Here is a 17,834-nt window from a genome sequence, read left to right as displayed (position 1 = left end):
AAAGAAAAAATGGGACAAACTAATGATAAAGGTAATCAGTTGAAAAACCAAATCCTCTAGATGGACTTCCTTGCCAGGTAGCATTGAAAAACTAATAACGGTGGATACATATTATGAGACACGAAATGAACAAATACACTAAGAATTCAGTAGTCAAAGACGAACCACCTGAGACTGACACCACTTACCAAGCCATGACCTCCACCATAACCCCTAACAGCAATAGCAATCTCATGTAATATTTGACTCCACATTTGATATTAAAAAATGACAATTTATTTCCATAGACTTCAGCAATTCAACGGCACATAGCATTCCTCAACCCAGGGAATCTCATTAGCAGCAGAAATCCAGGAATTTTGGGACGTTGCGGCACCCAACACCACCTTAAGATCAAGAATTCCCAAGGAGATAATGGTGGAATTTTCTGTCCAGATGCCATTCCGCGAGTTTATAAACACGATACTGAGCTTCAGGAAGTCTTCCAAGATGAACATCTTTCCTATTAGAGAAATTTATAAGTACCATCTTGAAGATTCGCCTGCCAAATTCATGGGATACAAGAAATTTGCCAATTAGTAATTTCACATGATATTATTGATGCTACTGGCATCTACTGATCATCTTCATTTTTGGAAGCAATTAGTAATGAGAGACAACGGTTTATTAGTGGAGCTGGAAAATCCACTCCCATGGCATCATAGATATCAAGTCTGGAAGATATGCGCAACCTCACTGTTGAAGAAAGGAGAGAGACGGAAGGAACTTCAGCAAGAAGATCAAGGTGCATACAATCAAATATAACTATATGCATGTACAACTTTTGATTACCAACCACACGATGGAGAGTAAGCATCTTTCCTTGTCAACAAAGGAGAGTCTCTTCCTGGTCGAGTTCACGCATGCCAACTTCTACTAAATCGTCAGGCTTCACGTCAATATACAACTCCACAAGGTGTCCATTAAATTGAAAACATCCGCTTCATTGTCAAGTCCTTTTTCTATTAAAAGCTGCATGAAATTCATTGGAAGCCAAATACATCTAGAAAAGATGTTCACAAGCTTCTTTTATGAGCATAGCAGAATTCATGCCTGAATAACATTTAGCATACTGATATGGAAAAACCAACATGCAGTATGCATGTCGAAAAAACACTGACAGACAGCAGGCCTTGTGTTAGAGGAAGGTTTTCAATGATGAATTGGTCATCAATAGAACTGCCTGTAGCATTGCAACCAAGCAGAGGACATAATGTGGATGTAAATTAAAATTTTCAGTTCACCTATCATCAATAGCATGAATAGTTAAGAGGCAACTACTAGATGTGCGCGTTACTAAAATGTACTATTGAATTGGGAATTCGAAAAAATTCTAAAATACTGATATGCAACACTAGTTAGCATGCCTGAACAACTATCAGGTAATTGCAATCCAATGAATTTAAGAAAGCCATCAACAATAAGGATCTGCATACCTTCATTGGCATATTCTCAGCTAAAGAAGTTACAAACTGAAACCTACACCTGCTTGCAAAAAGAAAAGTGGAGCGAAAAATTGCAAAACACAACAATTACAAAAACAAAAGAAAAAAAATTAGAATTAACCAGCATATCCTTAATTATATGGAACTGAAAATTCTGATAATTACTGATGACCAGACAAGAAGATGGAATTCACAATGGAAAGTTTCTCAAATCAAAATTCTTGATTGGGGGATTCTGAATTTTTTTTTAAAAAAAACACACAAAAGAAACAAACAACAGAGAAAAAAGAAATTAAACATAACTTAGAAAACAAACTAGAATCCTATGAGAGACAGCAGGACACTGAGAAAGAAGAACAAAAGCTATACTATGCAGAAGGAAAGAGGAACAAGAATTTCGAACAAATAGCTATTATGATTGTAACGGCTATTCGAGTATTTAGTGGCCTAAATCACATTGACAGTCTTAAAAAAAATTAAACCACTCTTACCCATGAATCGACCAAACAAAAAACTAAGTCATACCTGGGAAAAAGCCTTACCAGCCTAAAGAGCAAAGAAGAAGGACTTTAAAGTTGATGTAGCAAAAGGCCAGAATCTAGAGGAGCCTTTAGGTGAAGTAACCTTTGCAACCATAAGGGAGGAAGCAGAAAGATCACGCATTCAGACCCATGAAAGTAATGGTGGCAACACAAACCTAATAGACATTCAATCAGTAATTCCAGATTGCAAAAAGCCGGAAACTTTAATAACTGAAATGCTTTAAAAGGATCACAGAGAGACATTAAAGTAATTCCATCCAAGCATCTGCCCATCATTATCATCATCTGATGTGCAACAGCTGCATTGAAATGAAATTAAGGGCAAAAGCATACTTCCAACACTCCTTGCTCTTACCACCAGTACTCAAAGCTTAAAAAAAATACTAAGCCACCTATCTAAAATTACCGAAATACCCCAAAACAAGCAGTCGAAAAGAGATAAATAGTACCAAGCAAACTCTTGTTATATAGCATAAGGATACTAATTTCAGGTTTGCATTTCCAACTTCACATTAAATGGCCTTCTACCAACAAACTCCTCTTTCAATCACCAAAAGCATGATATATTCAAGGATACCTTCTCTCTGACAGGTATAGAGCGAGCTTATCCCTCAGAACTGAGGCAGTCTCATCAGCTGAATCACAGACCACCTGTCCATATCCTTGATCATGGTGAAGGGATAATGGCAATTCATCTAGTTCCTCATTTTCCATGTCAATGATAATATTATGAAGAATACGACTTACAAGTATAAACCTTGGAAGCTTGTGCTTGTCAGGTCTCCACATAACTCCATTTATGATCTTCCAGACGTCCTTCAACCTTGCTAATGCTCTCTGTGCCACAATATGAGTTGCAAAGAGACACTTATTGAAATCAACTTTCATTTGTGAAAGTTCTTTTCCCTGATAAGGAGTCAGAAGCCAAGGCAGCAAGGGATATGCTGAATCACCAATTATATATTCCTGTAATTCAGCTTCTTGGGATGGTCTTGCTTTCTTACCTGACCTCTCTCCATTCGTACATTTGTTATAGAAGGTTGAATACTGTAGCAGTGAACTTTAACTAAACTTTCCAGGCAATCTACTGAATACATCCAGGAACTTCATGTTGGGACCAACTATTGCCTGCAAAGGCATACTGTGATTCTCCTTCGAATCAAGCAACACATCAGTTCTTGGCTCCGATGTGGATAACAGCATTACAATATTGGTGGTGTCAATTGCTCAACAACAATTTGGAAGGCCTTGAATCTGTTAAAACATTGACTTCATCTCCATCAGCTCATTTTCTGTCGAAGGCCATTTGATATGCTGAATCCCCATCCTTTCAATGGCCTCCACAAACGTCCAAGTCACTTGAGGCACCATAGAATGATGTGTCCCAGATGAATCACCAGTTGTAATAAGTGAACTACCAGACCTAAGCCTTCTCAAGGCTAAAGCAACTTGATCATATAGTGACATTGGTTTGCCATTGCTAAAGGCATGATGTGTCTTGCACCGTCATCTGCTCCTTCGAACGTACATATTCAAAAGTTCTTTTAGACGTCAAAAATAGATTCAAAGCTATCCAGGCCCTTTGATGGGGATGAATTTAAATTACCTGAAATGTATGATTGGACTTGTACGACCAGTCAAATATCAGATCAAGAAAATCAAAATTCCAAAAGTGTTCTACAAAAACTCGTCGAAAAGCACAACTGAGGAACGAAAAAAATATACACCTCTGGAGGGAACCGTTCAAGAGAGATCTTCAGGGCCTCCAATGCCTAACAAATTAAGTAAAGCCAGAACAGTGGAAGTTTTCTTTAAAAGATCAAACTTTTATGCACTTGTACTTCAGAAATGCAAAGGGGGAGGGAGACAAATATTTAAAGTTTTGAACTTTTACCTTTAAAGTTTGCTATTTCAGACAAAATGCAATACTCGAAGACAATTGCAATAGCTTCAGAGAAAATTAATATAAAGCATTAATTAACCAACAGACATAATTCACTAGGAATTCAAAAAATGTACTCAATCTAAAGTACTGATATGCAACACTAATTAGCATACCTAAACAACTATCAGGTAATTGCAATCCAATGAGTTTAAGAAAGCCATCAACACTAATGATATGCATACCTTAATTGGTATATTCTCAGCTAAAGAAGTTATAAACTGAACCTAAACCTGCTTGCACCAAAAAAAAAAAAATTGAAAAAAATGGGGAAAACAAAAATTCAAAAAAAAAAAAAAAAGAACAAAAAGAAAGAATTAACCAGACAAGAAAATGGAATTCACAATGGAAAGTTTCTAATTCAAAATTTTTGATTGGGGAATTGTGAAATTTTTAAAAAACATAAAAGAAGCAAACAACAGAGAGAAAGAAATTAAACATAACTACTTAGAACACGAAATAGCACCCTACGAGATAACCAGTAAAACTAACAGGACAGTGAGAAAGAAAAACAAAGCTATACTATGCAGAAGGTAAGAAGAGCAAGAATTTCAAACAAATAACTATTATGATTGTAATGGCTATTCAAGTAATTAGAGGCCTAATTCGCATTAAAGGTCTTAGAAAAAAATCAAACCACTCTTACCCACGAATCGACCAAAAAAAAATGTCATACCTGGAAAAAAGCCATACCACCCTAAAGAGTAAAGGTGAAGGATTGATATAGCTAATGTAGCAAAAGGCCAGGATCTAAAGGAGGAACAATAAGGTGAAGTAACCATAGCAACTATAAGGGAGGAAAAAGAAAGATCACGCATTCAGACCCATGAAAAAATGGTGGCAAGACAAACCTAATAGACATTCAATAAGTAATTCTAAATTACAAAAAGCTGGAGACTTTAATAACCGAAATTGTTTAAAAGGCTCACTGAGACACATCCAAGCATCTGCCCATCATTATAATCATCTGATGTGCAACAGACACATTGAAACGAAATTAATCGCAAAGGCATAATTCCAACACTCCTTGTTCTTACCACTAGCACTCAAAGCTAAAAATTACTAAGCCACCTATACAAAATTACTGAAATACCCCAAAACAAGCAGTCGAAAAGAGATGAATAGCACCAAGCAAACTCTTGTTATATAGCATAAGGACACCAATTTCAGGTTTGCATTTCCAACTTCACAGTAAATGGCCTTCCACCTATAGACTCCTCTTTTCAATCATCAAAGGTATGATATATTCAAGGGTGGCCTTTCTCAGACAGGTATAGAGCAAGCTTATCCCTCAGAACTGAGGCAGTCTCATCAGCTGAATTGCAGACCACCTGTCCATATCCTGGATCATGGTGGTGGGATAGTGGCAATTCATCAGGTAACTCATCTTCCATGTCAATGATAATATTATGGAGAATGCAACATACAAGTATAAAACTTGGAAGCTTGTTCTTGTCAGGTCTCCACATAACTCCATTTATGATCTTCCAGACGTCCTTCAACCTTGCTAATGCTCTCTGTGCCACAATATGAGTTGCAAAGAGATGTTTATTGAAATCATCTTTTGTTTGTGAAAGTTCTTTTCCCTGATAAGGAGTTAGAAGCCAAGGCAGCAATGGATATGCTGAATCACCAATTACATATTCCTGCAATTCACCTTCTTTGGATAGTCTTACTTTCTTCCCAAACCTCTGTCCATTCTGACATTTTTTATAGAAGGATGAAAACCGTATCAGTGAACTTTCACTAAACATTCCAGGCAATCCACTGAATACATCTAGGAACTTCATGTTGGGACCAACTATTGCCTGCAAAGGCATACTGTGATTCTCCTTTGAATCCAGCCATACATCAGTTCTTGGCTCAGATGTCGATAACAGCAGTACGATATGAGTGGTGTCAATTGCTCCACAACAATTTGGAAGACCTCGAATCTGTTCAAATTTGGACTTTATCTCCATTAGCTCATTCTCTGTGGAAGGCCATCTGATATGCTGAATTCCCTTCTTCTCAATGGCCTCCACAAACCTCCAAGTCACTTGAGATACCGTAGAATGATGTGTCCCAAATGAATTACCAATTGTAATAAGTGAACTACCAGAACTAAGCCTTCTCAAGGCTAAAGCAACTCGATCATATAGTGACATTGGCTTACCATTCCTAAAAGTACATGTCTTCACCATCATGTGCTCCCTTGCAAGCGAACATACATATTCAAAAGTTCTTCTAGACATGTTGAACATAGATTCAAAGCTATCCAAGCCCTTTGACGGAGTTGAATTTAGATTACCTGCATACCAGGTGTTTAAAAGAAAAATAAACGACAGAAAACAAAAAAGCATATTTCAGACATGATAGAAAAACTTCAACCATCCATGATTTAAAAGTTCATAATTTTCCTTTTGGGATGTCACAAAACTTTTGTTGATGCGCTGAATTTGTAGGAGTGATATACAAAGACAGTGCACTTAAACCGCACGAGGGGCACATACTTGTCGAAGATATTATCTCCTATGATTATGGGAGATATTATCTTCCATAATTATCTCCCATGATTATGAGAGATATTACCTCCCATGATTATGGGATTTTATTGCTTATGATCAATCAAGTTTGAATAGATAGGATATGAGTTGATTATGTAATCCCTAAAATCATGGTTCTATTACCTTAAGTGGTGGCAGAACTATGATAGGGTTGTCCTATAAATGCTTACCTTGTAAGCATATTTTAGGGTGTGGGAAAATAAAGAAAAGTAGAGTTTTTTGTTCATTTTCCTTTTCTTTTAAAATTTACATGGTATCAGAGCTCCGGCTCTGTACCAATTCCTGCCATGAACTACCGAGCAGCCATGACTGGATCGACTGCTCACACAAGAGAAGACTCATCCTCGTCTTCAGTAGTTATCCAAACTACAGATTACTCCGCTTCAAATTCTTCTTCCCTACAAATAACCGTTCATAAATTAAATGGTTCCAATTATCTGGAATGGGCTCAATCCGTAAAACTGGCTATCGATGGCAGAGGTAAACTCGGCCACCTTACTGGAGAAATTCAACAACCAGCTGCTGAAGATCCCAATTTGAAGAGATGGCATTCAGAGAACTCTCTAGTTATCGCTTGGTTGATAAACTCTATGGAACCAGCGATAGGAAAGCCACACTTATTTCTGCCCACAGCCAAGGATGTGTGGGACGCTGTCCGGGATATGTATTCCGATATAGAGAATTCGTCTCAAATTTTCAATCTCAAGACGAAATTGTGGAAATCAAGACAAGAAGATAGAGATGTTACAACCTATTACAATCAGATGGTAACTTTATGGCAGGAATTGGATCTTTGTTATGAGGATGAATGGGATTGCCGTGTAGACAGTGTTCGATACAAGAAACGGGAGGAGAACGACAGAGTCTATGTCTTCTTGGCCGAACTAAATCAAGAACTTGATGAGGTGCGAGGTCGTATTTTGGGCAGGAAGCCTCTCCCCTCCATTCGTGAAGTATTTTCTGAGGTCAGAAGAGAAGAATCAAGGCGTAAGGTGATGCTAAAGTCCAAGGCAGAGGATGAAGTTGAGACTTCATCATTGGTTTCGAAGGGGACAGATTTGGATGGAGATAAAAGAAGGAAGCCTTGGTGTGAACACTGTAAAAAGTCGTGGCACACAAAGGACACGTGCTGGAAATTACATGGGAAACCATCGAATTTCAAGAAGAAAAATGGAGGTGATAGCAAGGTATTGCAGACTGTGAATGAGGATTCTCAAAAGCAACAAACTGACTCTGAGACACCAGCCTTCACAAAGGAACAATTAAGCCAACTGTACAAACTCTTTAAGTCTCCACAATTTTCAGTCACTGAGACAAAAAGCTTCACTCCTTTCTGTTCTTTTGCTAAAAATGGTAATCGTTTTACTATTGCTCTTTCATGTAATACATCAAATGCATCTTGTCCACAGATTGTATGGGTTATTGATTCTGGAGCCACTGACCATATGACTAGTTTGTCACAATTATTTTCTACCTACAGTCCATGTGCAGGCAATAAAAGGGTCAAGGTTGCTGACGGATCATTATCCGTCATAGCTGGCATAGGTTCCGTTGTCATCTCTCCTACTATAACACTTCATAGAGTTCTTCATGTTCCAAAGTTATCATGCAATTTGCTGTCCATAAGTAAATTAACTAGGGATCTCAAGTGTCGGATTAATTTTTTCCCCTCTTTTTGTGAGTTTCAGGAACTGACCACGGGGAGGATGATTGGATGTGCTAGAGAAAATGGGGGACTTTACCTCCTTGAAGATGGATCAAATATGACAACACCAATCAAAAACACATGTTACGGGTCCGTCTCTATTACTAGTAATAAAGAGATTATGTTATGGCACTTTAGACTAGGACATCCTAGTTTTTATTACATGAAATACTTATTTCTAGATTTGTTTAAGAATAAAGATTCATCTTCCTTTCAATGTGAAATCTGCGAATTGGCTAAACATCATCGGTCTACATTTTCTATACATCCTTATCAACCCTCAAAACCGTTTTTTCTATTACATACTGATGTTTGGGGTCCCTCTAGAATTTCAACTTCATTTGGAAAAAAATGGTTTGTTACATTCATCGATGATCACACAAGAGTTTGTTGGGTGTATTTGTTAAGAGAGAAATCAGAGGATGCAAGTGTGTTTCAAAAATTCTACAGCATGGTTTTGACACAATTTCAAGAAAAAATCAAAATTGTTCGGAGTGACAATGGAAAAGAATATTTCAATAAAATTTTAGGAAGTTTTTTTCTTGAAAAAGGGATTGTGCATCAAAGCTCCTGCAATGATACCCCACAACAGAATGGGGTAGCTGAAAGAAAAAATAAACATCTTTTAGAAGTGGCGAGGGCATTACTTTTTTCAAGAAATGTTCCTAAATATCTATGGGGCGAAGCAATTTTAACTGCTACATATCTCATAAACAGAATGCCCTCAAGAACCTTGAATTTCCAAACTCCTCTGAATTTTTTCAAAACAATTTATCCCATGTCTCGATTAACATATGAAGTCTCATTAAAGGTGTTTGGGTGCATAGCCTTTGTTCACAATCATGAACAAGGTCGAAGCAAGTTAGACCCTCGAGCAAGGAAATGCATTTTTGTTGGATATGCACCCACGCAAAAGGGGTATAAATGCTTTGACCCCATTTCGAAAAAATGTTTGTAACTATGGATGTAACATTTTTTGAAGATAAACCTTTCTTTGGAGATCCTCTTCAGGGGGGGACTCGGCATGTAGAAGAACTTGTAGAAGATGATGATGTTTTTCGTATTGAAAATCAAATTCCTGATCAAAATTTTTCTGATTTTTTAGAAGAATCTACAGCACAATTTCCTCAACAAGAATCTTTTCAAGATAATAATCCTGAAAAATCAAATGATACTCTTCAATTTGCCCGTCAAAAGGATTTTGAAAAACGTGAAAAAATTGATCAGGGATTAGAAGAGAATCTCTTGTCTTTAGTGCCAATAACAGAGTCGAATTCTCTTAGTGAAAGAGATGGGAATGTAACTGAAAAAACCCTGAAAACCTATGTCAGGAAAAATCATCGAGGAAAAGATAAAGCTCCCCCTTCTCTTCACAACAAGGAATCCGAGCCTAGGGCAGAATTTGATGTTTTTGAGTCATCAGATAAAGTTTCCTCTGATTCAAAGATTGCTGATTTGGATCTTCCTATTGCACTTCGAAAGGGAGTGCGTTCTTGTACCAAACACCCTATGACTAACTATGTCTCTTATGAAAAGTTATCCCCTACTTTCTTGACATTTACTTCACAACTTTCTTCTGTGGAAATTCCAAAGAATGTACAGGAAGCATTACAAGTTCCAGAGTGGAGAAAGGCTATTGAAGAAGAGATGTATGCTCTTGAGAAGAATCAAACATGGGAAGTAACAAACCTGCCACAAGGGAAAAAGACAGTAGGGTGTAAATGGGTCTTTACCATCAAGTATAATTCTGATGGGACATTGAAACGGTACAAAGCTCGATTGGTGGCTAAAGGATTTACTCAAACCTACGGGATCGATTATCTTGAAACTTTTGCTCCAGTGGCAAAATTAAACACTATTAGGGTGCTTCTCTCAATAGCAGTAAACCTTGATTGGCCACTCCAACAACTTGATGTCAAAAATGCATTTTTAAATGGTGATCTGGAGGAAGAGGTGTACATGGATTCTCCCCCTGGATTTGAAGGGAAGTTTCAGTCTAGAGTTTGCAAGCTAAAAAAATCGTTATATGGTCTCAAACAATCTCCTAGGGCCTGGTTTGAAAAATTTACTAGGTCGGTAAAGGATCAAGGCTATACCCAAGCTCAGAGTGATCACACCATGTTTGTTAAACACTCCAAGGACGGGAAGATAGCAGTACTCATTGTGTACGTGGATGATATCATCCTCACAGGAGATGACTTAATTGAGATGGAACGGCTGAAGAAAAGTCTTGCTTCTAGCTTTGAAATCAAAGATTTGGGAACACTACGATATTTCTTAGGGATGGAGGTAGCTCGGTCCAAGAAGGGCATGGTTGTGTCCCAACGCAAGTATGTTTTGGATCTTTTAAAGGAAACAGGGATGAGTGGATGTCGACCTGCAGACGCTCCTATGGATCCGAATCACAAGTTAGCAGATATAAAAGATGGAACACCAGTTGATACTGCTAAATACCAAAAGTTAGTAGGCAAGCTAATTTACTTGGCTCACACTCGTCCTGATATAGCTTTTTCAGTGAGTGTTGTGAGCCAGGTTATGCATTCTCCATATGAAGAGCACCTTGATGCAGTATATCGAATTCTGAGGTACTTAAAAAGTACTCCAGGAAAGGGATTGTTCTTTAAAAGAGGAGATCGAAAGACCATTGAAGCTTATACAGATGCTGATTGGGCAGGATCAGTCATTGATAGAAGATCAACCTCGGGGTATTGTACCTTTGTATGGGACAATTTGGTTACTTGGAGAAGTAAGTAACAAAGTGTTGTAGCTCGTAGTAGTGCAGAGGCAGAGTACCGAGCTATGGCTCATGGTGTGTGTGAGATGTTATGGCTGAAGAGAGTTATAGAGGAGCTAAAAAGACCTATTGAACTACCAATGAGGCTCTATTGTGATAACCAGGCGGCAATTAGCATAGCTCATAATCTTGTGCAACATGATAGAACCAAACATATTGAGATTGACCGCCACTTCATAAAAGAGAAACTTGAAGGAGGAATTATCTGCATGCCATTCGTTCCATCAGCTTAGCAGATAGCTGACATTCTCACCAAAGGACTCCTCAGACCAAACTTTGAACTTCTTACAAGCAAGTTGGACATGATAAATATATATGCACCAACTTGAGGGGGGGTGTCGAAGATATTATCTCCTATGATTATGGGAGATATTATCTTCCATAATTATCTCCCATGATTATGAGAGATATTACCTCCCATGATTATGGGATTTTATTGCTTATGATCAATCAAGTTTGAATAGATAGGATATGAGTTGATTATGTAATCCCTAAAATCATGGTTCTATTACCTTAAGTGGTGGCAGAACTATGATAGGGTTGTCCTATAAATGCTTACCTTGTAAGCATATTTTAGGGTGTGGGAAAATAAAGAAAAGTAGAGTTTTTTTGTTCATTTTCCTTTTCTTTTAAAATTTACAATACTATTATCTCTCCTTGGACAGAAGGATCAACATTACAAGTCAGGATATGGAGAAACATGCATTTGGGGGAGGAATGAGATATTGAATATGCTTGATAAATATGTCATTGCAGAATGTACAAAGGAAAGAAGAAATTTAGAACTCCAACTCCCACCCTATCGCAGTCCCCACTTTGAAGGCAAGAAGAAAAATAAAGTGGTGCATGTTCATTTCATACATGCAATCTGTCTGTTCAGAAAGTAACTAGTAATAATATATTGCAATTGTTTGTGGCCTTGAACTCTTCTAATTGGCCATTCCACTCTGATGTCTTTAACAATTGCTAGCATTGAACTTCTGTTCTAGCATGTTAGCAAAATTTATACCTACTTAACATAGGAAAAACTGAATATTGGAGATGGCATTTCTTTCTGGATACATTAGCCAGGACAAAGACAGGTTTTTATACTTTTGAAAGCCATTATTGTGCCATTGATAGTTAACTTCTAGAGCTACCAGCTTCACATGTGTGTAGGGGGCATCCCTTTGACATGTTGGACAGCGACAACTGATGAATGATCAGAAAATAAAAAGAAACGTGCTGGTTTATTGTTTAAGCAAGCTAGATGTATTAACATTTTATTTAAAGAAAGCCTGGAGCAGTGTATTACGGCATCATGCATTAAAGATAGGCAGGACAATGCAGAGGCAGACCAATAAGATTTAGTATGGATAAAAAAATAATGGCAACTCAAGTTAAAAAAATAACCTCAGATGTCACCATTGCCCCCCTTTTCTTAAATCTATACTTGGGTATACGTCTACAATTATGTTCACAGGTAATTCCCACACGGGAGATCTAAGAAGAAGAATAAGAAAGAACAGAAACAGTACACCTAAGTTCAATTTTCCTCTTTTTGATTCTTTATAGATATGATTGTTTCTTATCTGAACTTTCCAAATACTGCTATTGCTCCAAAAACTACAAGCATATGCATCGTTAGGAAAGGGAGAACAAATTAGTTGGAGAACCAAATAATAGCAAATATGCCAATTGGAGAGAGATGGGAAAAAAGAACCACAGACCATTTATGTCAGGCTCAATGCTTATCACGATGCTTGTGCAAACAATTCTTGTTCTGCTAAAAGGGACTTACCTTTCAAAAGCAATCAGTCTTAATTAGATACTAACACTTACCAGTCCATCTTCTTTAGTAGCTGATCAAACAAAACTATCTTTATGCTTTTTCTCACTGGATCCATCATAATTAGTAAAATGAAATATGGGGATGACTCAAACTTCATACAGACAACCAAATTGGGGATGTTTCCTGAACCGATTAACAATGCATTCTAGGAAAAATGAGACATAATTGCCATGGTTAGATAAAGCATAAGCCAATCAAATTACCATCATTCCAATTAATCCAAGATGTCACAATCCAATTTTGCGCTGATTACAACTGCAGTATATCACAAGTGATCACGAAAACTAACAAAACCAAAATGGCTCACATAGATAAAAAAAAATAAAAATAAAAACCAATGAACCACAAAAGAGTAATATATTGGAACTGATAACACAAGTTAAATTGAACATACTCGCAATCTTCTTGGCTAAAGCATCAAACCAATCAGCAGAGGCCATCTCTGAAGACTCAGAAGCAATATTACTTGGTTCCATTTTCTTGTCTACTTTCCTCTTCTTCTGGCCTCTTATAGGATCCATGAGCACAAAAAGAACAATTCAATAAAAATCGAAAAATCCCACTAGCCTCGAAAGCCAAAACTGCAACAATGGAAGCAAATTAATTAAACCCAACCGAAAAAAGAAAACAGAAGCCCATTTATTGCATAACAAAAATATACAACAGGGAACCTACGGAGATACCAAACAAGACATACCGAGCTGTGTTGATTAAAGTGGGATGGATGCATACGTATGTTATAAAGAAGAATAACCGCTGTATGTCAATATTCTGGCTGGTTCTGACTACCACGTGTTCACTTTGACTACCACGTGTTCACTGCTCTGGCTTTGGTCCTTCAAAAACGTATAATTTATTAGGGGAGAACTAATTCTTTTAAAACTCTGTTAGCAGGAGAAGGCAATTATTTTAGCTATCTAAAAGATGTTTACGCATTGACAGAGGCAAAACATAGGTATAATAGTTAAGTCCTAAATTGGCTACATGTATAAGCTTCAACTGCAACAAATTCGAAGAATTATGGCACAGGCTCAATCTCTGCATTTTGGGTAGATGAATGTTGGGTAGATGAATGTAAAAGAAGGGAAAATGAATTCAAACTTCTTTGCAGATCTGATTGCATCAAAAAGTGCCATTTGGATGGATGTAGAGAATACATGGGATTGAGAAACGAATAATTGCTGTGTATATAGGAGGAAACACTGTTTACCTACCCCCCCGGCGGCCACAAAAAAAGGAGGAAAGATTTAATGACAAATTGCAAATTGGCTACATAGGTTTGCGAGATGTAATTTTCAAATATTAGTGGTACTTCAAAGTGATCCATATCAAATAAAGTTCCACAGAGTAGACTGCAGTTGATATTTTACTACTGAATGTATAGCATAATTTTAGTAACAAAACAGCTACTCTTTAACAACCTTTTTCTTGAAAATCAAGAAAGAGGATTTGTTGATTGATTCCAAAAAAATAACAAGGCCTCATTAGATTTGAGCTAATGTTCTTAAACAGACGTATCCTACTTACCCCTGAATTTTCCGCCTTCTAATCAAATTTCACCATAGCCTTCATGAGCTGCACATCCTGGAGATACCCAGGAAAGTAAATTAAAGAATCTGTTTCCAAGAGCCTTAATAGAAATCTCTTGCTAGGGAGGAGTAAAAGAAAATATCAAATACAGATGACATGTAACATAGGGAAAATTTTCTACAGACAGAACAAAATTAACAGCCTAGAGGGCAAAAGGAACATAAAAACACCACAATGCAAGTGCCCTAATGCAGAATGATAAAGACAGAATTATCAACTAAAGAACGACGTGGATATCGAAATAGAACTCGACCTGCAATGTTCACAAGAAATATTTCATAAACAATAATTTAACCAACTGATTAACAAACCATTTTCTTATTAGAGCAATTTATTACTGCAAAAGTTTGTGAATCTAGAAATAAAATATAACATGCTGAACCCTTCTTGAAAAAGCATCTCCAGATAAGAGGAAATGCAAATTTGGATAATCTTGCGAAAGGGCAAAGATTTTATGTTCTAACAACTGAGGAACACCAAAATATGAATTAGCCAACAGCTTTATTAATCTAAACTACATGCAAGCCCGAAACAATTCGTAACCTCAGCTTAGAATACAAAACAACTTCCAAAAAAGCATGCCAATCCATAATAAGGGTTCTCAAAGTTTAAACAAGAAAAGAGGGAAGACAGAGAGAGGTCTCAAACTAAAAAAGAATTTTCAAATAATTCAAACCAATCCATAAAAAGGGGTCTCAGTTTTAAACAAGAAAACTAAAATACGAGAAAGTTTGGGGTCTTAAAATTAATCGAACTACCTCTTCAAGCAAGGGAATTCTAAATTATTCAGGGAATCACCCTCCTTGCAAGTAGGACCATGGTTAACCATCTTGGTCGAGTCCGATACGACTCGGCCGAGTCATAACTAGAACGGAGGGGACCAGTAATATACCGATCCCCGAATGGTAGATAATTCCATATCCGTGGCGAGTCACTCTGACTCAACTGATATTGGCTGATTCGAATCCGTGGTGCATAGAATCGGCCAAAATATCTGAGTCCACTCAGAGTCGACTCGGATATTTGTTCAGACTGTGCCTTTTATGGTATTTCCTATTTTTAGTAATTTTTTTAGATGTTTTTGGAAATCTTTATGTGCTATAATGTGTGTATCACCCGATATCCAACGGATATGCCGCGATGGATGTGAAACAACTGCTACAATGCGACTGTGACCCGCAACGGCATACCATGAGTAGGACACTTTACTAGAAGAAAGCAGTAGATACGAAAGATGGAGAATATACTTGGACAGCTGAAACTTCAAGAGCCTGCACCAAACTCTTATTTGCAAATAAATCAGCACAGGTGAAAAACAAAGCCATAGCCATAGCTTTAAGTAAAATTGACCTTGAACATGCACAACCTACAAGTTCAAATCAATTTTAGTTGATTATAAATTCATAATTTGCAGACGCATATTCTCACAACTATGCATTAAATTTACAGCAAATTATTCACAATTTCTTCTTCTTCTTACACATGGTGCAAAATGGTTTCTTTTTCTTCTCATGCTTTAGTTCTTCAATCTCAGAGTGCTACTCCTATGCAGGAAACCCAAAATGAACATGTAAAGCCATCAAAAGTTTCAAAATCAATTTCGTTCATGCAATAAGATAAAATGAAAAGATGGCTTCTCCTGGTTTGGGCTCCCAAAAGGAGCTCAAATGCACACACACACCCAAGATTTTTCATTAATGAGAAAAATAAGATAATGCCTCCCATTAGAATACTCAATTGAATGATCCAAGTCAGCCAATTGCATATAAAGCTTGTTTAGGTAGCCAAGCACTCAAGTCCTGCTTAGACTAAAGTTAGCATCAATAAGGGTAGAAGAAGTTCCAATTACTTATGCATCTTTGACAGGAGCGAAAGTAGTTCAGAAAAGATTGCATAAGCAGATTTCTAACTCAAAAATAAAATGCCAACAGAACTAATAGCAGAGATTTAGCATCAGAGATGAAACAAGATTCCATGTCCAAAAAACTCAAACAGCAACAGAACATATCTACCTCAAAAAAAATCTTCTAAGCATATCATTCAATGATAGCCCATCAAGTTAACTAAGATATTGAATACAAAGGTTACTCAAGACAAAAATCAAAATTTTTACCGTAAAGGTGCTTTTTGGAATTACGATGGCACGGTAATCAAGATCACAAAGGCAAGCAGCATTCAATCCCCAAAAGCATGGCCATCTCAATCACAATGCTTGAACAACTTGAAAGAGTGCAGAAATTTCAATAATTCAAGAATTTACTACCAAATCCTCTAGATGTACTTCCTTGGCAGGTAGCATTGAAAAACTAATAATGGTGGATACATTTTATAAGACATGAAATGAACAAATACACTAAGAGGGTGCTTGGTTTGAGGGTATGGGATTCAGGATTTGGAATGATGTCCATTTTAAGTGCTTGGATAATAAGTGTGGGATTGAAAATTTTGGAATGAATTCCAACTCTCCATTCCCGAGTGAATTGGTGGGTTTTGTTAATTCCTATATTTGATTCCAAGACTCTTTGATGTCTCACCTAATCGGTCGCATTGGATTAGTGCATTTCGAGGTTCCCTACCCTCCTTCGTCTACCCAACCCCAACCTTTGACATCAACTGCCCCAGATTCTTATACTTCTTCCTCCAAAGAAATTCTTGCTCTTTTCACAAACCTTCAAACTCAGCTATTTGAAGCTGTTGCAGAGCTCCAAGAAATTCTTGATCTTCAAGATGCAAATCAGAAACTCTCGCAAGAAATCAGGTCAAAAGATGCTGCAATTCTTGCACTTGCAAGCAAGCTCAAAGAAGCTGAGCAGGTTCTCGACAACATTGTGGATGATTACTCGGATTATCGCCATTCAAAATGGTCCAAGTCAGAAGATGTTGCAGAAGATTCTTCAACCACCACTGTGGCATCTCAGCTGAAGCTTTCTGATATATTGTCATATCTTCATAGGGTGTGCTTGTCTAAATCAACAACTACTTGATTCCCTGATGGAAGGAATTTTTACCTTTCTCTTGCCCTTTCTTCTGCAACATCATGGTTTCATGATTACTGTAGAAACTCGGAAAACGATTTTCATCTGTGAGAGATGCCACCTGCCCATTTCCACAGATAGTCAAATTCTTAAAACAGAAGGTCTAGATTGGGGATGGTCTGATGATTTGCTAAACGCCCGTATGATTGAACCCAACAAAGAAAAAGATAGGGCAAAAATGCAATAATAATTTTGATACCCATTCCACTAAAAATTGTACCAAGCAGTAGTGAACACAATGATACTAGGAGCTTATACCCATACTGATTTTTTATAATTCATTCCGTATCCAATTCCAATTCCGGAGCATGAACCAAGCACCCCCTAAGAATTTAGTAATTATAGATGAACCGCCTGAGATTGGC

At 37.3% G+C, this 17,834-nt stretch overlaps 1 protein-coding gene and 1 pseudogene across 2 annotated transcripts; both read right to left on the bottom strand.

The window, feature by feature from the left end:
- Window positions 1-2,492: 2,492 nt before the first annotated feature.
- On the bottom strand, window positions 2,493-4,151 carry LOC113750521 (annotated as a pseudogene).
- Window positions 4,152-4,871: 720 nt separating this feature from the next.
- LOC113749909 (protein ALP1-like) lies at window positions 4,872-16,623 on the bottom strand. 2 transcript variants are annotated; one of them, XM_027293785.1, is made up of 5 exons: window positions 16,548-16,623; window positions 14,372-14,428; window positions 13,542-13,680; window positions 13,239-13,425; window positions 4,872-6,258 (listed from the first exon to the last, which is right to left on the bottom strand). In XM_027293785.1, exons 4-5 carry the CDS (start codon window positions 13,363-13,365, stop codon window positions 5,216-5,218), a joined length of 1,170 nt encoding a protein of 389 aa, XP_027149586.1. In that variant the 5' UTR covers window positions 13,366-13,425; window positions 13,542-13,680; window positions 14,372-14,428; window positions 16,548-16,623; the 3' UTR covers window positions 4,872-5,215. The 2 variants fall into 2 exon arrangements, with proteins under 2 accessions (XP_027149586.1, XP_027149587.1); XM_027293786.1 differs by lacking the exon at window positions 16,548-16,623 and having other exon boundaries at window positions 14,372-14,469.
- Window positions 16,624-17,834: the final 1,211 nt, after the last annotated feature.

This window comes from Coffea eugenioides, chromosome 10 (assembly GCF_003713205.1).
Source record: "Coffea eugenioides isolate CCC68of chromosome 10, Ceug_1.0, whole genome shotgun sequence".
NCBI classification, from domain to species: domain Eukaryota; kingdom Viridiplantae; phylum Streptophyta; class Magnoliopsida; order Gentianales; family Rubiaceae; genus Coffea; species Coffea eugenioides.
The sequence above is the reverse complement of the archived record's forward strand: the minus strand, read 5'-3'. Positions and strand labels throughout refer to the sequence as shown.

What these genes read in the sequence shown, in the direction of transcription:
- LOC113749909 (XM_027293785.1), bottom strand. Translation starts at nt 13,365, where the DNA reads ATGGATCCTATAAGAGGCCAGAAGAAGAGGAAAGTAGACAAGAAAATG. An exon ending in TTTAGCCAAGAAGATTGCGA is followed by an intron (nt 6,259 to 13,238) that starts GTATGTTCAATT and finishes CCTGGTATGCAG; the next exon opens with GTAATCTAAATTCAACTCCG.